The sequence below is a fragment of the Scyliorhinus torazame genome, chromosome 8 (assembly GCF_047496885.1).
Source record: "Scyliorhinus torazame isolate Kashiwa2021f chromosome 8, sScyTor2.1, whole genome shotgun sequence".
Taxonomy (NCBI): domain Eukaryota; kingdom Metazoa; phylum Chordata; class Chondrichthyes; order Carcharhiniformes; family Scyliorhinidae; genus Scyliorhinus; species Scyliorhinus torazame.
The window spans coordinates 271,839,021-271,852,251 of record NC_092714.1 but is presented as its reverse complement, the minus strand read 5'-3'; the positions used below and the strand labels follow the sequence as shown (position 1 = coordinate 271,852,251).

At 48.3% G+C, this 13,231-nt stretch overlaps 1 protein-coding gene and 1 long non-coding RNA gene across 3 annotated transcripts in view; one reads left to right on the top strand and one right to left on the bottom strand.

The window, feature by feature from the left end:
- Window positions 1-6,696, bottom strand: part of LOC140428655 (uncharacterized) — a 38,005-nt gene extending 31,309 nt beyond the window's left edge. Inside the window, exon 1 of the long non-coding RNA XR_011948825.1 lies at window positions 6,560-6,696. This is a non-coding gene — a long non-coding RNA (uncharacterized lncRNA). The remainder of the gene's footprint in view (window positions 1-6,559) is intronic.
- The window catches only part of LOC140428653 (neurocalcin-delta-like), a 62,516-nt gene extending 50,898 nt beyond the window's left edge, over window positions 1-11,618 (top strand). For both annotated transcript variants that reach the window (XM_072515337.1, XM_072515338.1), the window contains exons 3-4: window positions 496-601; window positions 3,774-11,618. In XM_072515337.1, coding sequence (XP_072371438.1) covers window positions 496-601; window positions 3,774-3,871 — 204 coding nt within the window. In that variant the 3' untranslated portion in view covers window positions 3,872-11,618. The remainder of the gene's footprint in view (window positions 1-495; window positions 602-3,773) is intronic.
- The last annotated feature ends 1,613 nt before the right edge of the window (window positions 11,619-13,231 follow it).

Sequence of the window (13,231 nt, the reverse complement as noted above, 5' to 3'; positions counted from 1 at the left end):
TAAGGATTTGTGGGGCACTGGGTTGGGTCTACCATCAATCGTGGGCACCAAACTACTTTGGGTGCCTCAACCAATTGGGCAGAAACCTCTCACCAGAACGAGAGAGACACGGAGCTTGTTGGGCCCTGCGACACCTAAACATTCTGCACTGTTTGATCCGATTTCTGGACCACCTTTATAGAGTCATTGTGACACAGAAGGCAGCCATATGGCCCATTCCAGCTCTCTGTCGAACAATTCAATCAATCCCATTCCCCCGTTCTATTCCCTGCGCGCTTATTTTGCGCAAGTGTGCATCCAATTCCCTTCTGAAATCTTTCATTAACTCTCCTTCCGCCACCCTCGTAGGCAGCGAGTTCCAGAGTTTAAAGTAATGAAGCTATCAGCCCTTTCAGCGGTTTGAAAAGGTGTGTGCACCAACCCCAGCCTGACGAGAGCCTTCAAACCGAGGGGCTCTTCGAAACTGACAGTCTTGGTTTTGTTCTCCCCGGACAGGCTATCTACAAGATGGTCTCGTCGGTGATGAAGTTGTCCGAAGATGAGGCAACTCCGGAGAAAAGAACAGAAAAAATCTTCCGTCAGATGGACACCAACGCGGATGGTAAGTGGAGACACAGTCGACCAACTGTTCGTTACGCTTGTGAGTCGAGGTGCAGAAGAAGAGCTTTGAAAGAGCTTTCTAATTAATCCCACTCCTCTGCTGCCTCCCCATAGCCCTGTTAGTGTCGCCTTTTCGAACAGATGTACATCTAGTTCTCCTCTGAAAGTTGCTCTTTAATCTGCTTCCTCCTCCTTTTCACACAGCAACATCTGCATCACACTGAGTAATAAAACAGTTCATCATCCCCATCATATCCCCAAATTTGCAGATGACACAAAGCTGGGTGGGAGGGTGAGCTGTGGTGAGGATACAGAGATGATTCAGCGTGAGTTAGACGAGTTGAGTGTGTGGGAAAGTACATGGCAGACCTGGTACAATTTGGATTAAATGTGATGTTATCCACTTTGGTAGCAAAAACAGGAAGGCACATCATTATCTGAATGGCTATAGATTGAGAGAGGGGGATGTGCAACGTTTTTTCATTTGCTCCTGGGATGTGGGGGTCGCTGAACCAGCATTTATTGCCCAGTCCTGAGGGCATTTAAGAGTCAATCACATTGCTGTGGGTCTGGAGTCACATGTAGGCCAGACCAGGTAAGGACGGCAGATTTCCTTTCCTGAAGGGATATTAGTGAACCAGATGGGTTTTTATCACAATCGACAAACATAGTCACTTTGTTTAGACTTTTAATTCCAGATTTTTATTGAATTCAAATTTCACCATCTGCACTGGCGGGATTTGAACCAGGTCCCCACAGCATGACTCTGAGTCTCTGGATTACTAGCCCAGTGACAATACCACAACGCCACCGCCTCCCCTTAGAGGCCTGGGGCTGGATTCTCCGATTTTGGGGCTATGTCTGGAGGATCCACGCGGAAAAAAATTGTCCGGTCAGGGTCTAGCAACCGTGCCGGGTAAAACGTACGGTCTTGCCGAGTGGACAGCACAGTAGCAAGTGGTTAGCACTGTTGCTTCACAGAGCCAGGGTCCCAAGTTCGATTCTCGGCTCTAGCTCCACTCAGTCGCATTCCCGACACTGAGGAGGTCGAGTGAGCAGAGCTCCTCAGTGTCGGAAATGGCGCCCATCTCCCGGCCCCTGGCCCAACCCCCGACCCCACCCCCAACGTCCCAACTGACCTATAAGAGAGCACCCCTGGGCCCGATCCCCGGCGTGGGAAAAGTGCCGCCTTGGCACCACCAGCCTGGCACCTTGGCAATGCCCCTGCCAGCATGGCAGTGCCACCTGGGCACCCAGGCAGTGCCAAGGTTCCACCCGGTTGACACTGTCAGAGTGCCCATTGTGGTACAGCCAGGGTGCCGGGCTGGCAGTGCCAAAGGGCCCAGGTGGCAACAGCAGTGCCAAGGTGTCAGCCTGGCCAGAGACCAACCGCTCAGGGGCCTCCAATCGCCTTGGAGATCCCCCAAGTGCCGTTCCGCCTGGTCCGGCTGGGGTTTCCTGGGTGAGGACGATCGGTGCCAGTCGACCCAGCGTCAGCTCGGTTAAATGAGTTTTTTTTTAAACTCACTCAACTGTGCGAAGCTGGCTGGCTAGCACGGTGGCGCAGTGGGTTAGCACTGTTGCCTCACGGCGCCGAGGTCCCAGGTTCGATCCCGGCTCTGGGTCACCGTCCGTGTGGAATTTGCACATTCTCCCCGTGTCTGCGTGGGTTTCACCCCCAGAACCCAATGATGTGCAGGGTAGGTGGATTGGCCACGCTAAATTGCCCCTTAATTGGAAAAAATGAATTGGGTACTCTAAATTTATTTTTAAAAATTGTGCGAGACTGGGTCCCGCCCGTTGTGGGTGGGATTCGGATCGCGATGTCTCACAGGATCTAGTTCGATCTCATGAGGCGTAACGACCATCGGGGATCCCGGAACAGGCCTCATCAGGACCTACTGACCGCAACCTGTCCAGATTCCGGTGGGACATGGCCAGTAAATCACACCCACTATCAATTTTATACTCTAACATACAAAATTAACAGGCAAACTGTGGTTCAACACAACACAATTTGCACAATTAATGGCACAGATAATCGCGACAGATGCCATCAGTTTTCTCAGCAACCCACCCAGACATCAGTGACCACTGTGAGTCACAAAATTCTTTTAACATCTATCCCCTTCATGATCCTGTGGCCAGGTTTTCAAGCCTACTCGGAGTAGGCTGTCAAAAGGGAATCTGGCAACTGAGCATACACGGACTGTCTCCCTGCCGGAACTCCCAGGTATGCCAGGAATTGTAGACCTTGTACTCGGCTCCAAAAACTCTGAAAACCACCCCACAAACATAGATGCCCTCGCACAAAGAGGTTATACTAAACTGTTATGAAGCATTTCTTTAGCCTCCTCAACTGGAGTTACTGTGCCCAGCATCACATTTTGGGGAGGATGTGAAGGAATTAGAGAGAGTGCAAAACATATTCACAAGAATGAACCTAGGGACGAGGAACTTTCAGTTATGAAGATTGATTGGAGAAGTTGGGATTGTTTTCCTTGAAGACAGGGTTGAGGGGTGATTTGATCGAGGAGTTCAAGATTACGAGGGGTCTTGGACAGGGTAGAGAGGGAGAAACTGTTTCCTATTGATGGAAGGATTGAGAACCAGAGGGCGTTGATTTAAGGTGTTTGACGATAAGGGCAATAGCAACACGAGGAAAAACATTTTTACGCAACAAGCGATTGGAATCCAGAATGCGCAGCCTGAGAGTGTGGTGGAGACAGATTCAATCAAGGCATTCAGGAGTAAATTGGATTATTATCTGAGAGAGACAAACTTACAGGGCTATGCGGAGGAGGCAGTGGAGTGGTCTTCAATTAACTGCTCCTTCAGAGGGCTAGCACACATACAACAGGCTGAAAGGCCTCCCTCTGTGCTGCAACTATCCTGTGATTCTATAATTCCCTGATCTCAATGGGGCTCAAGATAGGGCTCTCCTGGAGCAGGCTGGGACATCATTTCAGCTTTATAATGCTTCGGCAAAGCACCCAGGACATGTTGTTGCATTAACAATACTACATAAATGTATGTTGTGTTAAATATGTTTCTAGAGAGGGTGGTCTTCAGTAACGGTCTTCAGTAACGGTCAGCCTCATTGGAAGCCTTATGTTTTCCCCCCTCCCAGTCCATTCAATTCTCATTCTTAACCATCTGCAATTGGTTTTTAGGCAAACTTTCTCTTGAAGAGTTCATCAACGGAGCAAAAAAGGACCCGTCCATCGTCCGCCTCTTGCAATGTGACCCCAGCACTGCGGGGCAGTTCTGAGACACTGCCCGGGACACAGATGTTCGGGTGACTCCATGCCATTCCCATCACTGGCAACCCAAGAATAGACCGGCAACGGCACTAGCCGAAAATAAGCCTGTGGTCGGGCAAACGGAACACTGGTGTCTGCCAAAACTGAGAATCCTTCCACGTGATGAAGTAACTGCATGAAGAAACCGATTCCTGACTTGCCGATTCCTGACTTATAGTACAGTAAATGAGTTCTAGATGTGTAAGTGTGCCAAAATAAGGGGAGCTGAACTGGTTATCCAATGGTTAATGCCATCTCATTTTTATTTGTGCTATGCACTCTTGAGGATAATAGTGTAACGAGACAACAGAGCAGAAGAGATGATGTTTTATTAGATTTGTCTCTTCTACCGTTTGCTTTTTTCCAGGTGAAATGTGTTTTTATTTTAACCGTGCCGAGTTGCAGCTCATGCTTAATGAAAACCATGGAGAGTTAGGATAAATGTGGATTAATGTTTACATTTATGCTTCAAGGAAATGAAGTGGCCATTAGATCCATAGATGCTTCTCCCAATCCTTGGCCCATTCCGTATCCATGGACAAACATTCCCTCATCCTCCTAACCCATACCTCCAAGAGTCACCCAATAAATCGAGATCGCTGGACACGTGGAGCCCTGTGAAACATTTTGGCTCTCTTCTCCCCCCCCCTTGAATCACATAAAATCGCAACCCCCTAATTATCCTCCAAAATGATTCACTCACACCATGCCAAATGATGTAGCTTCATCTGCCAGCTTCCTGAAGTACTGTAAAACAAATAAAATTCCTGTTTGCTCTGGAATACTCCTCTACACGTCCACATTCTCTGGGATAAGTTCAAGAGATCCAATCTCACTTCCTTCATGGTTACCTCGTTGGCCCCTGCATCTATTGTTCCCCATCACCTCAAACACACCATCTACTGTATCGTCCCAATCTTTAACAATCTTCAATGCTTGACTCTGGCCCTCTCTGTGCATACATATTCAAGATGTCAAGGGTATCTTCATAGACACTGCTTTAAGCCTGCTGCCTTAGCTTTCCTGCACACTCAGCCAGTAACATCGATCTTCAGTTTGCCCGGGGTATGTTGGAAGGTGACTTATCTTCATTGGTCGCTGGTTCCCAGGTATCTCACACAATTCCACTTCTCGGTAAACTTTTGAAAACATTCCCCACAGCATCTTGTGAAATATCTGCCATTTCTTTAAGCCTGCTGCCTGTCACCTCTTTATTTTCCTATTCTTTGAGCTACCAAGTTGCCCCCCCCCCCCCCCGAGAGAAAAGGTGAGGTTTTCACAGGCCCGAGTCTAATCTACGGGACAAAGGACAGAACGGGCATTCTCACAGCTGATCAGAAAGTATCTTCTGTCGAGCTTTGCCTTTATAACTGTCCCCACGTCATCCTGCAGTGGTTCCATCAATTCCCTGACTGCCCTTTGAGTTCTGATATAAACACCAGGGAGAGGCAGTGAGCCTCATTCATCGGAAAGGCGTCAGAAATCCCTCCAAAATTATGTCCACCAGCAAAGAATTTTCCCATTGTCCCATTGCCCACCAGTCACTTGGCTAGAATCATTTCACACCATTTGTCCAAAATGGACATTTTGTATTTGCGAATTAGAAACCCAATTAGCCGCATCAAGATTACTAATTGGCCAGATGTGTGTAGCGGTTAATGGATTGGACAGCACCGTCTCAAGTCAATGCTCACGACTTTTGCATCTGTCTGTAGGGCCGTTACCGCATTTGTCATGTCTATTATGCCTAACCTTCGATGCCAGTTGCCAAAGTCAGTTCCCTATTTAACCATTGTGCCTTTCTTCTCTTATTCACTGTGTTCCTTCCCCTCATTTCAGGATTTTCTCGAAAGAATGCATTGAGTGAGGCCAAGGATAATACAGACTTGGCTTTGCTGCCCATATTAGAAACAGACATACCACTGTGAAATTAAAGAAAACAAAGATGTTTCTTCCCCCTTCCAAACGTCACAGCGCTTTGCTCCACGGGGAGCTGGCATGGATGTGATGGACCAAATGGCCTCCCTCTGAGGCGTAAATGACTCTTGAGAACCCCCAGAAGATGTAACGTGCTGTCAGCCCAGATCGGTCTCATAACGGAGCTTTACTGATGGTCTCCCAGTGATATAACCGCCATTTGTGTCTGAATGAACAGTCCGGGGGGTAGTGGTAATAACTGGTTACTTTTGCCCCCTGACCTCTAGAACGTTTAATCGGACGTTGGAGTCTAATTGCTACAATGTGCTTCCTCAGACACCCGGTGTTCAACTCAAATTATGCAAGTGTTCCACATAATCAATCAAAACTGCCAGTGGCAGCCGCCTATTGCTCAGGTCGCTGGTTGCAGCCTGCCTTGTGCTGCTTGGCTCTGTGCCCGAAGGTGAGGCTCAGTTCATCCCGCCCTGCACCGTTACACGACAATCGCCCAGCAGGAAAACCGGATTGAGCTCCCTCGCTGCTGTGACGGGTGGGATTGGCAAATCCGGTCAGACGATAGTGGCGGAGCCGTCATCATGCAATCCCCCGTCCCCAACCACCCTTCCCCTCCCTCCTCCGCATTCCCGCACCCCTTACCCCGCTCTCCCACCATTGGTCACCCCGGCACGTCTACCCTGACAGTGCCCCGCCAATCAGACAGTGGATAGACTCTTCCTTACCTGATTGGATAATTCTTGATAGCCAGTGAGCTTTCTGTCCCAATTTCGCTACTTTGGGGTCACGAACCAAACCATTCGAAGGAAGGTTTAAGACAGCTTTTTTTTTTTTGAAAGCCTCAAAGATGTCCCTCCTGGATTTTCCATCCGCAGCAGTGTCCTGGAGGTTGATATTTTAATTGCTGGGGTCTCCAGGCCGATCCTGGGGGGGCTGCCAATCCCTAATCACACCCCTGACTCTGAATTCATTGTTTGAAAGGTTAATTCTGTGTCTGAATAAAGAAATGTTCTGTGCATTTGCCTGATCCGACACCACAATCAGAATGAGAATCTCACTTTTTAGGATATGCACATTGGAATTGAGGAAGTAAAGTTTTGAAAATGGAATGGGTGTACAAAGGTCGATCTTTGCTCAAAAATAGAAAAACAAACGCTGCAAATCTGAAACAAAGGGAAGTGCTGCCAGTACCCAGCAGGTCACGCTGGGGGAACAGGAAGGTAGGGTTCACCTTTCAAGGTTAATGACCCTTTGTCAGAACCCGGATCTCAGACATTACCTGAAATATCAGACAGTATCTGCAGCCACCCTCCCGCTGAGCTGCGAGGGTGCAGTGAGGGTCAGCGCAGACAGGGTGCACTGACAAACCCTGGAAATGTGCAGGGCTGACAACAAATTTGAAGGGACCACGCATTATAAAAACTCGCACGACAGCAAAGCTTTGAAGGGAACATTGATTTGCACCCCGATCACTATCGAGTAACGTTCTGCAGGAACACCAGGCATGTGTGGGTACCCAACCAGGGAAAATCTCCTTGTTCATAATGCTCTGCACAGTCAACCATGTTTCCATGTCCCGCAGCATTGGAGCGAGGCTCGATGTTCACCGGGGGTGGGGGGGGGGGGGGAAATTGGGACGGAAATTGGGTGGGGTGGGGTATTTTTGTTAACCTTTATGGCAGCACGGTAGCACAGCGGGTAGCACAGTTGCTTCACAGCTCCAGGGTCCCAGGTTCGATTCCCGGCTTGGGTGACTGTCTGTGCGGAGTCTGCACATCCTCCCCGTGTGTGCGTGGGTTTCCTCCGGGTGCTCCGGTTTCCTCCCACAGTCCAAAGATGTGCAGCTTAGGTGGATTGACCATGATAAATTGCCCTTAGTGTCCAAAAAGGTTAGGTTGGGTTACGGGGATAGGGTGGAGGTGTGGGCTCAAGTAGGGCGCTCTTTCCAAGGGCCGGTGCAGACTCGATGGGCCGAATGGCCTCCTTCTGCACTGTAAATTCTATAAGCACTGGTCGTATTAGACTCCCTACCTCTCTGCACATCCTGCAGTTGCGAGCTGCCTGGGGTTGCACCATAAGACCATAAGACATAGGAGCGGAAGTAAGGCCATTCGGCCCATCGAGTCCACTCCACCATTCAATCATGGCTGATTTCAACTCCATTTACCCGCTCTCTCTCCATAGCCCTTAAATTCTTGATTTCTCGAGGAATTATCAACTTCTGTCTTAAAGACACTCAACGTCCCGGCCTCCAACGCCCTCTGTGCCAATGAATTCCACAGACCCACCACTCTATGGCTGAAGAAATTTCTCCTCATCTCTGTTCTAAAGTGACTCCCTTTTATTCTAAGGCTGTGCCTCCGGGTCCTAGTCTCCCCTGCTAATGGAAACAACTTCCCTACATCCACCCTATCTAAGCCATTCATTATCTTGTAAGTTTCTATTAGATCTCCCATTAATCATCTTTACGCGGTGAGAGATGTTCCTCGCCCATAAGCAGGAGCCAATCCAAACAGGTGATGGTTGTGTCACAGTGAAAGTGCATGGTTTCCACATAGCACTACAAATCACATCGCACCTAACTAAGCCACCCCATTCCCAGTCACAAAGAGGTGCTGCTGGACAGATGCTTCTAAGGTTGCAAAGGTCCCTGACAGGGTGCAGAGGAGACTAACCTGAATGGTTCCAGGCATGAGGAATTTTAGCCGCAAGATTAGGTTGGAGAAGCCGGAGTTGATCTTCTTGGAGCAAAGGAGATTGAAGGGAGATTTGATAGAGGTGCAGAAGATGATGATTGGTGGGGGGGGGGGATGGTTAGCTCAGTTGGCTGGGCGGCTGGTTCATGATCCGTAAAACAGTCTGACAGTTGATAGCTCCTGTCGACCCATTTAATTTTTGTTATTTCCCCTCTGTCCAACATCTGCTTCAAACTTGCGATGTCTATCCGTAACCTCTTTTCATTGACACTTTTTGTAGAGTGCACATTTTCCCACAGGGATTTATTGTCAATGTGACAGTCAATAGGTATATTACCCAAATTCCCTAATCCCAAAATTTCTCAGTAAGAAGTCTTACAACACCAGGTTAAAGTCCAACAGGTTTGTTTCGATGTCACTAGCTTTCGGAGCGCTGCTCCTTCCTCAACATTTCTCAGCCTCCGTCAGTAATGGAATACAATAGTGTCCCGACTCTGTAAATTTTAAGTCCACCGTCTTTCCAAAAACTGTTGCCTTATCCTGTTCCATATCCAGTTTCACGTGAGCTTTCTTCATCGACGGTCTGCTCAGAAGCAAAGGTATCTCACTTGATACAACATCCGTGCTAATGAAATGATTCACTCTTTTCAGCGACTTCAGAGTATTATCATCCCCAAACCTGAAACTTGTGGAACTTTCAAATTCCTTAATCTTGTTACGATTTTCAGCATTCAAAGAGTCCAGGTAACATTTTAACCAGTCGGGACACTATTGTATTCCATTACTGACAAATAATATTTCAAGTAGAGTGGTTAAGGATGTGTTAATGGCAGTTGAAAATGGGACTTTAGCTGATAAAAAGCTTGTGGTATTAAAACTGCATAGGCAATTTGCACATCCGTCTCCTCGGAGGCTGAGAAATTTTGCAATTAGGGGGTTTGGGTAATATACCTATTGACTGTCACATTGACAATAAATCCCTGTGGGAAAATGTGCACTCTACAAAAAGTGTCAATGAAAAGAGGTTACGGATAGACATCGCAAGTTTGAAGCAGATGTTGGACAGAGGGGAAATAACAAAAATTAAATGGGTCGACAGGAGCTATCAACTATCAGACTGTTTTACGAAAACAGGGGCGAGTTCACAGAAACTTTTGGATATTGTTAATGAAGGGCGCTTGTTTCTGTGACTGTTTTTTTTCTTTCTCGTCCAAAAAAAAGGGGAAATCATGGGCGCGATTCTCCACTCCCACGCCGAAGTGGCCGCGCCGTCGTGAACGCCCCCGGTCCCGACCGATTCAGGCCCTGACAATGGGCCAGGATCGGGGCCGCGTCATCTACACGTGCCAGGCCTTGTCGCCCACGTAAAGGCGGCGCCGCATAGATGACGAGGCCGGCGCCGCATAACGGGCGTCATCCGCGCATGCGCGGGTTGGCCAGCGTCAACCCGCGTATGCGTGGTTGCCGTCCTGTCCAAATCCGCCCCGCAAGAAGATGGGGGACAGATCTTGCGGGGCCGTGGAAGGAAGGAGGTCCTCCTTCAGAGAGGACGGCCCGACAATCGGTGGGCACCGATCACATTTCAGGTAAAGCCCGGTGCAGGATCCCCCCTCGCCCCCCCCAGCGTTCACGTACCGCTCACGACTGCAGCGACCAGGTGTGGACGGCGCCGGGGGGGAACCCGCCGTTTTGGCCTGGCCGCTCGGCCCATCCGGGCCTCAGAATAGCGGGGGTGCCGGAGAATCGCCATTTTCGGTGTCTCCGGCGATTCTCCGGCCTGCGGCCCGCAAAGCTTGACCGGGCCGTTCCCGCCGCTTGGGAGAATCGCGGGAGGGTGTCGGACCGGCGTCCCCGGAAATTTTGGCGGCCCAGGCGATTCTCCCAACCGGCGTGGGAGTGGAAAATCGCGCCCCATGTGTGTATTTTTGAGTTTCTTGAAATTTTGTTTTCACCTAATTATTTTTTTTCTCCAAGGAAGGGGAGACTGTTAAGTAATGGGTTAAGAGACATTGCAATTAGTTGTCTCATTTATGTTAAGTATCCATTAATTGACACTGATATGTAAAGGGGCCTCAGGTGGCCTCTGTCAGGTGATGTATAGTTAGAGTTTTGTGCAAAGGCTGTTGGAATGAAATAAATGTGTGTTTGTGAAAAAGGAACAGAACTTTAGACTCTTCATATCACAGCAACTAAAACATCTAACGCAGCCCATGGTCCCCTGGGACTGTGGCGACATTTACATTTGCCAGGTTAACAAAGAAAAGCAGTTCCAGTCAGCTGGTAGTACGAGGGCTAGGGGGACACCAATATTATGTTGGCAAGAGATGCAGAGGGAGAAAGAAATTGTTTTACTCAACAAGTGGTAATGAGCTGGGACTCAGTGCCTACAATTTCAAGAAATGAAATGAAATTCGCTTATTGTCACAAGTAGGCTTCAAATGAAGTTACTGTGAAAAGCCCCTAGTCGCCACATTCCGACGCCTGTTCAGGGAGGCTGTTACGGGAATCAAACCGTGCTGCTGGCCTGCCTCGGTCTGCTTTCAAAGCCAGCGATTTAGCCCTGTGCTAAACCAGCCCCAAGAGAAAATTGAATGGACACTTGAGGGAAATAAGCTGACCGTGTTCGGGAGAGAGCAGGGAAATTAGACTTGGATTGCTTCTCAGAGAGCCAGCCTGGACTCAATGGGCCAAATGGTCTCTTCCTGTGTCGTAATTATTCTATGAAGAATATTCTGGAAGGTGGTCCAGTCCAGAAGTAGTCCTGGGTAAGATGACTTAATTTGTTCATCCAATTTCCTTGAGAATAAAATGTTTCTCCCATTGCAGAGTTTCTAGTCGATCTGTTTGACCGTGGGTTTAAAACCTCGGGGTATGAAGGGGATTGATCAACTTGTTTAGAGTTCAACAGTAGTCATTTATACTTAATTTGCAATTTTTTTCCAATATGTTTGTCACATGTTTGATATGTTTGTTCTCAAGCTGTTTCTGCACTTAACTTGTAGTCAGTGTTCCCCTTAAATGTCACAAAGGGATAATAATGTCTATTTGCCTTTGTCAGAGTAAAATTAAAACTGTGCATATTACCTAACCAGACACTTCTTTTTTTTTTCCGCAAAGTGTTTTTTTTTTGGCGGGGGGGAATGTGGGCAATGCTGGAAATCCTTGCCCATTGTTAGTTACCCCTTGGGATGTGCTGTCAACCGACCATTACGCCAGGAAACACGACATGTTCTCTCCGATTGTTTTTGGGGGGAAAAAATAATTTTCTTAATCCAGCAACAGGCAAAGACCAAAAGGCCTATTAAGTGACGGTCCGCACCTTCTCACCCGACAGCGCCAGCCCTGGGCTCAGTATCTCTCGCCTCCGAATTAGAAGGATTGACATTCAAGCCCTGCTCCAGAGAGTTGAGCAGATAATTGAGGCTGGCCTTTCGGTGCAGTGCTGAGGGACTGCCGCACTGTTGGAGATTCTGTTAGACTGCAGCCCCACCTGCTCCTTCAGGTAAGTGTAAAATATCCCCCCAGAAATATCCACACACTGCAGATTCTGGAAATCTGCAGTACAAACCGAAACTGGTGGACGTCCGGAGCAGGACTGACAGCATCTGCAAAGAGGAAAACAGAGGGAATGGGGGGAATTTCTGGCCACTCTTGCCCTTTGGATCTTCTGGCCCCTCTGACAGGGAACCCCCGTCACGGGTTTTATTTTGTCGCTTTCATTTTTGATACACGGATCTTTAATGGAGACATATCTTTAAGTCGAGCAAAGGAAGTGAGGAACTCAAACGTTCCGCCGATAGTAAATTCCCCCCCCCCCCCCCCCCCCCCCCGCGCTCCCCCAATGTCCCAGGTTGATGGTACGGTTACAAAGTTATCTGAAAAGAAACTGAGAGTAGTGGTGAATGGCTGCTTCATACACAGCAGGCACAGTGGTTAGCGCTGCCGCCTCAAAGCGCCAGGGACCCAGGTTCAATTCCGACCTAGGGTGACTGTCCGTGCGGAGTTTGCACGTTCTCCCCCTGTCTCTGCGTGGGTTTCCTCCGGGTGCTCCGGTTTCCTCCCAAAAACCAAAGATGTGCAGGTTAGGTGGGGTTACGGGGATAGGGTGTCGTAGAGGTCCTAGGCAGGGTGCTGTTTCAGAGAGTCGGTGCAGACTCGATGGGCCGAATGGCCTCCTCCTGCACTGTAGGGATTCTAAACAAAAGGGTACAAAGTCGGGTTCCCCAGTCAATAGTATAAGGAGCGATGCTTTCCTTGATCGAAATTAACAGCCTATGTTTGCACTGAGTGCTGAATTTGGTGCATTTTGAGTGCTATAGCAAGAGTTTGGTGACCGAGGGAGTATAAGGCTTCATTTTTATCTAAAGTTTGGTCTTTTATTTAGTTAATTAACTTAAAAGTTGCTGTTTGGTTTAGAAGAAGGAGAATTTTCAATCAGCTTTAAACAAGCTTCTACTTGTAGGCACTTGCAGCTGGAGCTTGTTAATTAGTTAATTGGATTAGGCCAGTTTTCAGAGGCTAGATTCACAGTATAAAAGTGATCCCCTACAGTGCAGACTTTGTTTGCACTGAGTGCTGAATTTGGTGCATTTTGAGTGCTATAGTAAGAGTTTGGTGACCGAGGGAGTATAAGGCTTCATTTTTATCTAAAGTTTAGTCTTTCTTTTATTTAGTTAATTAACTTAAAAGTTGCTGTTTGGT